Source organism: Parambassis ranga, chromosome 13 (assembly GCF_900634625.1).
Source record: "Parambassis ranga chromosome 13, fParRan2.1, whole genome shotgun sequence".
NCBI lineage: Eukaryota > Metazoa > Chordata > Actinopteri > Ambassidae > Parambassis > Parambassis ranga.
Window position 1 is genome coordinate 24,183,052 of NC_041033.1, and position 12,898 is coordinate 24,195,949.

Sequence of the window (12,898 nt, forward strand, 5' to 3'; positions counted from 1 at the left end):
GGTGACCTGCGGCTCGAGGTGACCTGCAGCTCGAGGTGACCTGCAGCTCGAGGTGACCTGGGGTGACCTGCGGCTCGAGGTGACCTGCAGCTCGAGGTGACCTGGGGTGACCTGTGGCTCGGGGCGAGCTCGAGGTGACCTGCAGCTCGGGGTGACCTGCAGCTCGAGGTGACCTGGGGTGACCTGCAGCTCGGGGTGAGCTCGAGGTGACCTGCAGCTCGGGGCGACCTGCAGCTCGGGGTGACCTGCAGCTCGGGGTGACCTGCGGCTCGAGGTGACCTGCAGCTCGAGGTGACCTGCAGCTCGGGGTGACCTGCAGCTCGAGGTGACCTGCGGCTCGGAGTGACCTGCAGCGCTGCTGCTGTGTGTCTGCAGCCGGCACGATGAACTCCACACAGCTTTCATATTTCATAATGGCTGCGTACTTTGACACTGGAACCTTTCGGTACCTGTGCTTCCTGATCGTGCTGTTGTTGTACATTTTTATCGTGTGTGTCAACGTGCTGCTGATCGTGGTGATCTGTGTGAACAGGAGCTTGCATGAGCCCATGTACATGTTCCTGTGCAGCCTGTTTGTCAATGAGCTGTACGGCAGCACAGGCTTGTTTCCCTCCCTGCTGCTGCAGATCCTCTCTGACATCCACACCGTCTCTGCTCCCGCATGCTTCCTGCAGATCTACTGCGTGCACACATACGGAGCGGTGGAATATTTAAACCTAGCCATCATGTCTTATGACCGATATCTGGCTATATGTCATCCGCTGCAGTATAACACACGCATGACGTCTGACAGGATCATGGGGCTGATTGCTGTGACCTGGCTCTACCCACTGCTCGCCTGTATCCTTATCATACACCTGAACTCCCACGCAGAGCTGTGTGGGAACATCATCAACAAAGTGTACTGTGACAGCCACTCTGTGGTGAAGCTGGCCTGCTCTGACACACGGGTGGTTAACACCTATGGGCTGCTGGCATCTTTTGGCACCATCGTTGGCTCGCTGGCGTTCATCCTGTTCACCTACATGAAGATCCTGCTGGTGTGTTTCAACGGCTCCAAACAGACGAGGCAGAAAGCCGTCAGCACCTGCACGCCTCACCTGGCCTCCATCCTCAACTTCTCTGTGGGGGCGAGCTTCGAGCTGATACAGAGCAGGTTCAACATGAGCAGCGTGCCCCTCATGATGCGGATATTTCTGTCATTATACTTCCTGACCTGCCCGCCGCTCTTTAACCCCGTCATGTACGGCCTGAAAATGTCCAAGATCAGGCTGATAGGTCAGAGTCTGATGACACATGTGGCTGCTGAAAGCTAAAGATCAGACCTGTTTATTCCAGCCTGTGAAGTATTATTATGAATTATTCCTACAGCATATAATATTATATAATCCAGGGACACTGTAACGTCTCAATGTGTCCAGTCTGGAGAAGACGAGGATGTTTGTAGTCATCAGTGCCTCATATATCTGTACTGAGAGTGCTGACAGATGCTGGATGTGACGCCTGCTCTTCTGCAGCTGGAGGTAATAAAGACAGATCTCCTCTCATGTCTGTTTCTGATCTCTGGATCTTTAATGTCAAATAAACACTGTATTGATCCCAGCTCAGTCCAGCACTGCCCGACACACACACTCTGTTAACACTGTGTTTACAGGCCCACCTAACACATGTGTGAATATGTGACTGTGTGCACGACAAATATGAGAGGATGACTTCTTGTTCCAGTTCATTTAACCAGCTCATCATCATTGATCAGTAAAGCCACGATGAGCCTCAGACTGAAGCTTGAGGTCTAGTCTAAAAACATTTGCTCTTTCTTAAAGGTAAACTCAGTCTGGAACTTCTTCTTCAGGTGTGTTTGTAAAACATTTAATGTTTCCACTTTAACAGACACCTGTTAGCACGTAGCTTAGCATCAGCTGCTGCAGAAAGGGTTAAAAAATAACTGCAGCCACAGAAAACAACATGGTCCCTCACAGGCACACAGTCAGACAGGGGAGGCCATTCACTCTGCTGCCTGCTGTCAGGGTGGGGCAAACATACATCTGAGGGTGGCTGTGAGCTGGGTGGTGTTTGGAGGGAGATTCATCACAGTGTGACCTCACTGAAGAGGTTTGGGCTCAGACACCCAGGTGTGCAGGGTAAAGATCTCAGAACTACAATTCTAACTAAAGCAGGACAGGAGGCGGCCTCTCCTCCTGCACAGGCTCTACCTGTGACATCATCACCAGGAGACCAGGCCAGGCCTTAGAAACCAGCCGTGTGTCATATCTGCTGTTGGCGGCGGGACTTGTTACCATGGCAGCTGAAAATAAAGGCAGCAGATGGGGAAGTGTTTTAAAATGTGTTTAATGTTCTGAAGGTGTTTGAACCCCACCCACCATCTTCACCTAAAGCTTAACCCGACCAGCACCAGAGGAAACAGTCAGGAATGCTGCTGATGAAGGGTTACAGGCCTGTCGGTGCTGTGAGCAGATGCACTGACTGTGTCTGACTGACTGAGGACAGCAGGGCTCTTTGGGGAAATGGGGGCAGTGATTACAGTGAAAGCACTTTATGACCTGACAGCTTCCCTACACATTATTACAGGAGCCTGTTTGTGGTTTGTTTACATAACTTAACCCTTTATTTTGACAGTCCACCTGCTCACTGCTCTGTCCATGTCTAGGTACAGTCCTAAACATCTGCACCATCACCAGCTCAGTGACACATCCCATCTGTAGGTTAACAGATGAAGGTCAGAGCGTTGACGACACATTCAGAGTGAGATGCAGTACATGAAACAGACCTGCAGGTCGGTAGCTGGTTAATAACTTGCTGCCAAAATGAACCACCTACAGTCTGTCACAGGTGGACTGTCAAAACATGTGTCCAACACTGTCCTCAATAACAGAGCCAAAGCTGCAGCTCACTTCTCAAACACAAATGTTCCAAGCAGCCCTCATGACATCACAGACTTTATGTAGTAACAGATGAACACACACCACACCAGCTGAGGCTAATAAGCTGCATTAGATATGAAAGTCTTACATGTGGCTCTTATTTTGGACAGATTCAGGCCGTACATCACAGGGTTAAAGAGCGGCGGACATGTCAGGAAGTACAAGGACAGAAATATACGCAGCACGTTGGGCACGTCGCTCATGTTGAACCTGCTCTGAAGGATCTCGAAGCAGGCCCCGAAGGAGAAGTTCAAGAGGGAGGCCAGGTGAGGCGTGCAGGTGCTGACAGCTTTCTGCCGGGTCTGTCTGGACCCAGAGAAGCAGACCTGCAGGATCCTCATGTAGGTGAACAGGATCAGACTGAGAGGACCAAACACTGAGAGAGCGCTGACAGCCAGGCCGTAGATGTTGTTGAGGGTGGTGTCAGAGCAGGCCAGCTTCACGATGGAGTGGTTGTCACAGTACACTTTGTGGATGATGTTTCCACAGAGCTGCAGGGGGACGATCAGTGGCAGCGTGAAGAAATTCACCAGGATCGGGGGCAGCCATATGACTGCCAGAAGGACGAGGACCCTCCTGTGGGTCATACGCTCGTGATAGTGCAGAGGAGAACAGATAGCCAGGTACCTGTCGTAGGACATGATGGCCAGGTTTAAAAACTCTATGCTTCCATACGAGTACACCAAGAAAATCTGTGTGAAACAGAAGGCAGCAGAGACGGTGTGGATGTCAGAGAGGATCTGCAGCAGCAGGGAGGGAAACAGGCCTGTGCTGCCGTACAGGCCGTTCACAAACAGGCTGCACAGGAACATGTACATGGGCTCATGCAAGCTCCTGTTCACACAGATCACCAGGATCAGCAGCACGTTGGCAGCAATGATAAACACATACAGACACATAACAATCAGGAAGTACACATATTTAAGCAGCCCGGCGTCGAAGTAGGCAGCGAGTGTGAAAACTGAAACCTGCGTGGAGTTCATCATGATGGTTCACACACAGCAGTGCCTCCTCACATGCTGATTCAAACAGCAGACACACACCACAGTACATGCGAGTTCAATGTTGGTGTGTGGTGTGTGACCCCTTATCACTGATCCAGTCTGAGTCATTGCATGACTGAGCTGGACTTTTAAAGACACACACAGCAGCACTGTCACCTCATTAAGACTCCACTCAGTGATACAGTGTTATATCAGCAGGCCTTCAGAATGACGTCACTGTGGTGGAGGTCAGGGTGGATGGACACACAGAGACCCTCTGTAAGGTCACCCACATGGGACAGGACTCAGCTGTTCACCTCCACAGGGCTTGTTTTATGTGTCCAAAAATTAAACACATCATTTATTCTGTGCCACTGTGCCGTGCAACTCAGTGAGTGACAGGTGACAACAAGCGCTAACCACAATAAATCAATGACTAACACTGTCCGGCCAATAACATGATGCGGTTCACATGTGCTTACTTGTGCTTATCCGACGTGTAGAGGGTGAAGAGGAAGGGGGCCAGGATGGTCCCCTGAGGGGCACCCGTGCTACAGGTGAGCAGGTCAGACACACAGTTCTGGGCTCTCACAAACTGTGGTCGGTTTGTGAGGTAGTCCCTGATCCACTCTGACAGCAGGTGGTCCACCCCTGTCTGCTCCAGTTTGTCCTTCAGGATCACCGGCTGGATGGTGTTGAAAGCACTGGAACAATCAAAGAAGGTGATTCTCACAGTGCGGCCGGGCTTCTCCAGGTGAGAAAGAGCTCGGTGTAGCAGGAAGGTGACAGCACCTCAGGTCCACATACACAGCCAGCCCCCCTCCTTTTCCCTTACCGCTGTCCGCCGTTCTGTCCGCCCGCAGCAGATGAAAGTTTTCCAGCAGAAGAGTAGAATCCGGGATGTTCTGTGTGAGCCAGGTCTCGGAGAACAGAAGGACGCTGCTCTCCATGTACTCACGCTGATGGCGAGTTAATGCCGCTAGCTCATCCATCTTATTGGGAAGAGAACTCACGTTTCCCATAGTGACGGTGAGGAGAACCAGATCCAGGGGAAACTAGTATGTGGTTTCCTTCCTGGCTGTGGAGCTCACCCAAACAGTCCACATGTGTTTTGTGAATTTGGAGAAGGCCTTGGACCATGTCCCTCGTGAAACTCTGTGGGAGGTGCTCTGGGAGTACGGGGTCAGTGGCCCATTGCTAAGGACCGTCTGGGTCCTGTATGACCGGAGCAGAAGTTTAGTCCGCAGTGCCGGCAGTAAGTCAGACCTTTCCCTGCTGCATGTTGGATCCAGCAGGGCTGCCCTGTCACCGATTCTGTTCATAAGTTTCCTGGACAGAATTTCTAGGTGCAGAGGGGCGGCAGGGGGTCTGGTTTGGGAACCACAGGATGATGTTGTCCTGTTGGCTTCATGTTGGTGGCTTACATATGAGTAAGACATCTGGACTGACTGATGTTCAGTGTTCACTTAAAATTCAACGTGGCTGTCATGAAAACTGATCAATGGTCCAATATTTATGAGATGTGTATGTATGTGTCTGAGCTCATTCAGCATATTCTAATGTACGAGTGACTTCAATGGTCAGCACATAGTCAAGGAACAGATGGTATTTTGATGGAAGTACTTATAGTGTTTTTAATGTGTCACACACATCCTGGGCTGTTGTAAAGTAAGCTTCCACAAACATCCATGATGACTGTGGGTTTTATTCAACACACACATTCTGCAGTGTTTTAGTACAAACTACACATCAGCAAAAAACAAACTTTTACACAGAATACGGATCTTTGACAGATTCAGGCCGTACACTAAAGGGTTAAAGAGGGGCTGTGCTGTGAGCCAGTACAGTGAAGCAAATATCCGTAACATGATGGGTAAGGAGCTCATATTAAACCTGCTCTGTATTAACTCAAAACTGGCTCCAAAGGAAAAATTCAGGACTGAGGCCAGGTGAGGCGTGCAGGTGCTGACAGCCTTCTGCCTCGTCCGCTTGGACCCAGAAAAACAGACGGCGAGAATCTTCATGTAGGTGAAGAAGATGAAAACCAGAGGACAACCCAGGGTGGTGAAACTGATAAACAGTCCATACATGTTGATGATGCTGGTGTCAGAGCAGGCCAGCTTCACAACAGAATAGTTATCACAGTAGACTTTGTAGATGATGTTTCCACACAGCTGCAGGGAGGAGCTCAGAGAAATCATCACAGTACATATGAGAACACCGTACACCCAGGTCAGAGCGATCAGAGCGGCGATCTTCTTAGAGCTCATACGTGTGCTGTACTGTAATGGATAACAGATGGCGAGGTATCTGTCATAAGACATCACGGCTAGGTTTACATACTCCACAGCCAGGTAACAGTGCAGCACATAAATCTGAATGTAGCTGAAGAAGGTGGAGACCGTGTGGACGTCAGAGAGGATCTGAACCAGGATCAGCGGGAACACAGACACACTGCCGTACAGCTCATTGACAAACAGGCTGCACAGGAACATGTACATGGGCTCATGTAAGCTCCTGTTCACACAGATCACCACGATCAGCAGCACGTTGGCAGCCACGATCACAGCGTACAGAGCCAGGACCACCATGAAGCACACATATCTAAACAGGCCCACGTCAAAGTAAGCAGCAAGTCTGAAATATGAAAACTGAGTGGAATTCATCATCCTCATCAAAGCTTCCTGTGGTCAATATCAACATCAGCACATAATGGTAACACACACAGCCCTCTAAAACATGTGCAGCACTGAATCAGTTAGACCCAGTATCACCAGAAATAAATCATGATGAACAGAGTCCCAGCATGCACCTGCTGTCCTGCTGTGCTCATGCTGTCCTCCTGACTGAGCTCGCATCCAACCGTCTGCATCTTTTAAACTCTTCAGCTGTCTGAGGTCACAGCCAGAGCATCAGAGCTCATTACCAAACATCCCACAGGTTAGGGCCACCAGGTAATAAGGCTTTTAGTTTTTATTCGATATTCGATCATGACAAGTACAAAGGAACTTTGAACCCTTATGGACCTTGACTGGGGATGTTGGAAAGTGGAAGGTGTACTTTGAGGCTCTCCTCAATCCCACCAACACGCCTTCCATCATGGAAGCTGAGGCCGAGGACTCAGTGGTCGACTTATCACCTGGGCTGAAGTTGCAGAGGTAGTTGAAAAGCTCCCCGGCAGCAAGGCACTGGGGGTGGATGAGATTCGCACTGGGTACCTTACGTCTCTGGATGTTGTGGGGCTGTCTTGGTTGACACACCTCTGCATGCCGCATGGCAACTGGCGGCAGTGCCTCTGGACTGGCAGACCGGGTTGGTGGTCTCTCTTTTCAAAAAGGGGGACCGGAGGGCATGCTCCAACTACAGGGGGATCATACACCTCAGCCTCCCTGGGAAAGTCAATACCAGGGTACTGGAGAGATAGTCGAACCTCGGATTCAGGAGGAGCAATGTGGTTTTCGTCCTTGCTGCGGAACGCTGGACCTGCTCTATACCCTCCGCAGGGTGCTGGAGGGTTCATGGGAGTTCGCCCAACCAGTCCACATGTGTTTTGTGGATTTGGAGAAGGCGTTCGACCGTGTCCCTCGCGGCATTTTGTGGGGGGTGCTCTGGGAGTATGGGGTCTGTGGTCCTTTGCTAAGGGCCATCAGGTCCCTGTATGACCAGAGCAGGAGTTCGCAGGGCTGGCAGTAAGTCAGACCTAGGCACAGCGAGGGGCCGGAGGGGGTCTGGTTTGGGAACCACAGGATGATGTTATCCTGTTGGCTTCATATTGTTGGCTTATACAGACCCTTTCCAAAAAATTAGAATATGAAGGAAGAGTTAATTAATTTCTATAATTCTATTCAAAAAGGTAAACTTTCATAGATTATAGATTCAGGCCCACATTTTAAACGATTTCAAGTATTTGTTTATTTTTACATAATTTGGGCTCCCAGCTCATCAAACCCACGAAAACAGGAATTCAAAAAATTAGAATACTGTGAAGAAATCAGCCCAAATTATGCAGGCCATGAATGTTTTAAACTGAAAGTCACACACTAATCATCTACTAGACTCGACACAGGTTTCCCCAGTTGTCTTTAAATTGCTTCAGTTTGGTTCAATATGGGGAAGACTGCAGACTTGACAAGAGGCCAAAAGCCATAGGATGGTAAGCCAGAAAAGTTTATAGCTATGGAGGCTCGCTGTTCACAAAGTGCCGTGTCCATGCATATCAATGGAAAGTCTACTGGAAGGGCAAAATGTGGCAGCAGAAAATGCACCAGCACAAGAGATGACCGTGGGCTTTAGTGGATTATCAAACAGGATTCTCTCAGAGATCTGGCAGAGATCCAGAAAGAGTGGAATGAGGCAGGAGTCACAGCTTCAAAAACCACCACATTCAGATGCATCCAGGAGAAGGGTTACAACTGTCGGGTTCATAAGAAGCATCTCAACTGGGCCAAAGAGAAGAAAGACTGGACTGTGCCAGTGGTCCCAGGTCCTCTTTTCCGATGAAAGTAAAGTGTGCCTTTCATTTGGGAATCAAAGTCCAAGGGTTTGGAGGAAGACGGGTGGGGAACAGAACCCAAGCTGCTTAGGGTCAAGTGTGAAATATCCACAGTCAGTCATGATTTGGGGTGCAATGTCCGGTGCAGGTGTTAGTAAACTCTGCTTTCTCAAATCCAGGGTCACCGCAAAAGTCTACCAGCATGTTTTGGAGGACTTCATGATTCCTTCTGCTGAGGATCTGTATGGAGATGCAGATGTCATCTTCCAGCACGACCTGGCCCCTGCCCATACTGCCAGGAGCACCAAAACCTGGTTTAATGCCCATGCCATCACACTGCTTGACTGGCCATCCAACTCGCAAAGACCTAAACCCCATTGAAAATCTCTAGGGTATTCCCAAGAGGAAAATGAGGGACACCAGACCCAAAAACAAAGAAGAGCTGACAGCAAACATCAATGACATATGGGCTTCCATAACGCCCACGCAATGCCACAAGCTGAGTGTCTCAATGCCACGGCGCATCAAGGCAGTGATTAAGGAAAAGGGCTTCCTAACCAAGTATTGACATATCACTTAGACAGTACCATATTGTGATTTATTAGATGTGATCCTAATTTCTTTCTTTTTTTTCTGCAAAAACTGAGAAGTAGATGGTGATTTCTTTATAGTATTCTAATTTTTTGAATTCCTGTTTTCATGGATTTTATGAGCTGGGAGCCCCCAAAAAAAAAATAAACAAATAAATACTTGAAATTGTTTAAAATGTGGGCTCTCAATCCATAATCTATGAAATTTTAACTTTTCTAATGGGAATGTGGAAATTAATGAACTTTTCCTTGATGTTCTAATTTTTTTGGAAAGGATCTGTATATGAGCCACTAAACTGTGTGTCAGAAAACGACTGTGAGTCCTGAATGGTTAAAGTCGCACTGCTATCAAAACCCTGGAATCAAAGCAGGACGTCTGGACTGACTGATGTTCAGTGTTCACTTAAAGTTCAATGTAGCTGCCATGAAAACTGATCAATGGTCCAATATTTATGAGATGGCACTTTGACACCACACATGGGGTCAGCACATACTCAAGGAACAGATACACAGAGTAGTACTCATACTGCTCATGTTGTAATGTATGGTCATGTTGATTGATGTTCTTTACCCCAGGCCCTGGTTACTAACTGTGGCCACCAGGGGGAGCCTGAAGACGAGTGCTGCCACGCTGAGGGTCCCTTGATGGAGAAGTGTTTGTTTTGCTCGCTGTAGCTCTCTGAGAGTCCAGTTACCTGAACCACCCGGGAGGTGGTGTAACATCACACACATCCTGGGCTGTTGTAAAGTAAGCTTCCACAAACATCCATGATGACTGTGGGTTTTATTCAACACACACATTCTGCAGTGTTTTAGTACAAACTACACATCAGCAAAAAACAAACTTTTACACAGAATACGGATCTTTGACAGATTCAGGCCGTACACTAAAGGGTTAAAGAGGGGCTGTGCTGTGAGCCAGTACAGTGAAGCAAATATCCGTAACATGATGGGTAAGGAGCTCATATTAAACCTGCTCTGTATTAACTCAAAACTGGCTCCAAAGGAAAAATTCAGGACTGAGGCCAGGTGAGGCGTGCAGGTGCTGACAGCCTTCTGCCTCATCCGCTTGGACCCAGAAAAACAGACGGCGAGAATCTTCATGTAGGTGAAGAAGATGAAAACCAGAGGACAACCCAGGGTGGTGAAACTGATAAACAGTCCATACATGTTGATGATGCTGGTGTCAGAGCAGGCCAGCTTCACAACAGAATAGTTATCACAGTAGACTTTGTAGATGATGTTTCCACACAGCTGCAGGGAGGAGCTCAGAGAAATCATCACAGCACATATGAGAACACCGTACACCCAGGTCAGAGCGATCAGAGCGGCGATCTTCTTAGAGCTCATACGTGTGCTGTACTGTAATGGATAACAGATGGCGAGGTATCTGTCATAAGACATCACGGCTAGGTTTACATACTCCACAGTCCCATAACAGTGCAGCACATAAATCTGAATGTAGCTGAAGAAGGTGGAGACCGTGTGGACGTCAGAGAGGATCTGAACCAGGATCAGCGGGAACACAGACACACTGCCGTACAGCTCATTGACAAACAGGCTGCACAGGAACATGTACATGGGCTCATGTAAGCTCCTGTTCACACAGATCACCACGATCAGCAGCACGTTGGCAGCCACGATCACAGCGTACAGAGCCAGGACCACCATGAAGCACACATATCTAAACAGGCCCACGTCAAAGTAAGCAGCAAGTCTGAAATATGAAAACTGAGTGGAGTTCATCATCCTCATCAAAGCTTCCTGTGGTCAATATCAACATCAGCACATAATGGTAACACACACAGCCCTCTAAAACATGTGCAGCACTGAATCAGTTAGACCCAGTATCACCAGAAATAAATCAAATCAACAGTCCCAGCATGCACCTGCTGTCCTCCTGACTGAGCTCACATCCAGCCGTCTGCGTCTTTTAAACCTAAAGCCAGAGCATCAGAGCTCATTACCAAACATCCCACAGGTTAGGGCCACCAGGTAACCGGTGCATCCTTCAAAACAAACAACAACAGCATGACTGACAGCCACCAGCTGAGGGCGACCAAACATTGTGTTGATTATGAGAGCGCTACAAGAACGAAGGAACTTTGAACCCTCAGTTCAACAGCCAGCTCACTCAGAGGTCTGCAGCACCAGCCGGGGGAAAGCAGGTCAGAGCGCTGTGTCTGGACAGAGCTACACTGAGGAGCTGTGCTTGGTGTGGTGGTGGAAATCTGTCGCCAAGCAACACATTTACAGCCACAGAGGTCAGAGGCCTTGTGGCTGCATGCAGTCAGGACTCTTTCCTCTCTTAAAGCTCGTTTTGTGTACTGCATTCTGTAAACATGTCCCCCTTCCACAGGGTTCAGTGTTCGGACCGATGCTGTTGACCCTCTATATCAGGGTCAGTGCTCTTGTAAACCAATAAATTAATAATTATATTAATCAGGGCTCTAGAGTGCGACCATTTTGGGCAGACATGCAACCTAATTTCTCAAAGGTGCAACCAAAAAATATCAGAGGTCACACCGGTACGACCAGCTGATAGAGGGAGAAACATTCTCTGCTACTCTTAACAGTGTCCCTGTGGTCCAACAACAGACACACATCAGGCCCATATCGTGGTCTATACCAATCAGAGATGGTGAAGGGCGGGACCCCGCATGTGTATCTTTGAAAACGTGTCTGCTGCGGTCAGCCGAGACCGTCTGCCGAAAATCCAGAAGAAGAAGAGCGTGGCCATATGCTGCGCAGAGCTGATGCTGTGTGATAAAGCTTGTTCCATACTCCACGAGGACAGAGAGATCTGTTACCGAGGTGACGGGATCAACAACAAAGTCCGTTTCGGCCCGGACTTTTTGAAACATGTGTACAGAACTCATACGGCACAGACAGACAGACAGACAGACACACACAAACAGACAGACAGACACACACACAGACACACACACACACAGACAGACACACACAGACAGACAGACAGACAGACTGACAGACAGACACACACACAGACAGACAGACAGACAGACAGACTGACAGACAGACAGACAGACACAGACAGACAGACAGACAGACAGACACAGACAGACAGACAGACAGACACACACACAGACAGACAGACAGACTGACAGACAGACAGACAGACAGACACACACACACACAGACAGACAGACAGACACACACACAGACAGACAGACAGACTGACAGACAGACAGACACAGACAGACAGACACAGACAGACAGACACACAGACAGACGGACAGACACAGACAGACACACAGACAGACAGACAGACAGACAGACTGACAGACAGACAGACAGACTGACAGACAGACAGACACACAGACAGACAGACACACAGACAGAAACACACACACACACAGACAGACAGGTATTAAAGACGTTTCGCTGCAGAACAGCAGAATCCACAGTTCAGGTGAACATACAGCAGAGCAGCAGGATTTGTTGCTACTATGCGGGTTTTGCTAATTTGCTGTTGACCTGAATGAGTGACGATAACGAGCCGGTCATGTTCAGGGAGGGGGCGTGACGTGCTCGTAGCATCATCACAGACTGAACAGCAGGTCTGAGGACAGTGTTATCTGACCTGTGTGGTTCATCCATGAAGGCTGAGTCACTGACTGACAGCAGTCAGCTGGTTTAAGGAGTTATAGAACATGGTGACATGATGAACGCCCATTTAAAAGAGAGAGGAGACAGAGAGGAAGAGAGGAAGAGAGGTGAGGAAGATGAGAGAAGAGATACTGTAGCTGCATTAGAAATGTGTTGAAGAAAACAGAATATATATCTCAATCACAACTATTAAATAAATAATGGTGTATATGATTTTAATCATTTTTAATTCCCATTGGCAGATAGATAAGTGAGGAGCTA

The 12,898-nt window shown here is 48.6% G+C and overlaps 4 protein-coding genes across 4 annotated transcripts; 1 reads left to right on the top strand and 3 right to left on the bottom strand.

Moving 5' to 3' along the window:
- The first annotated feature begins 383 nt into the window (after window positions 1-383).
- Window positions 384-1,316, top strand: LOC114445198 (olfactory receptor 142-like). The gene has a single exon (XM_028420157.1). The coding sequence runs from the start codon at window positions 384-386 to the stop codon at window positions 1,314-1,316; it is 933 nt and encodes a 310-aa protein (XP_028275958.1).
- A 1,682-nt stretch (window positions 1,317-2,998) lies between these two features.
- On the bottom strand, window positions 2,999-3,928 carry LOC114445199 (olfactory receptor 11A1-like). The gene has a single exon (XM_028420158.1). It carries the CDS (start codon window positions 3,926-3,928, stop codon window positions 2,999-3,001), a length of 930 nt encoding a protein of 309 aa, XP_028275959.1.
- Window positions 3,929-5,667: 1,739 nt separating this feature from the next.
- LOC114445286 (olfactory receptor 11A1-like) lies at window positions 5,668-6,600 on the bottom strand. Its single transcript, XM_028420257.1, has one exon. It carries the CDS (start codon window positions 6,598-6,600, stop codon window positions 5,668-5,670), a length of 933 nt encoding a protein of 310 aa, XP_028276058.1.
- Window positions 6,601-9,829: 3,229 nt separating this feature from the next.
- On the bottom strand, window positions 9,830-10,762 carry LOC114445288 (olfactory receptor 11A1-like). Its single transcript, XM_028420258.1, has one exon. It carries the CDS (start codon window positions 10,760-10,762, stop codon window positions 9,830-9,832), a length of 933 nt encoding a protein of 310 aa, XP_028276059.1.
- Between the last annotated feature and the right edge of the window lie 2,136 nt (window positions 10,763-12,898).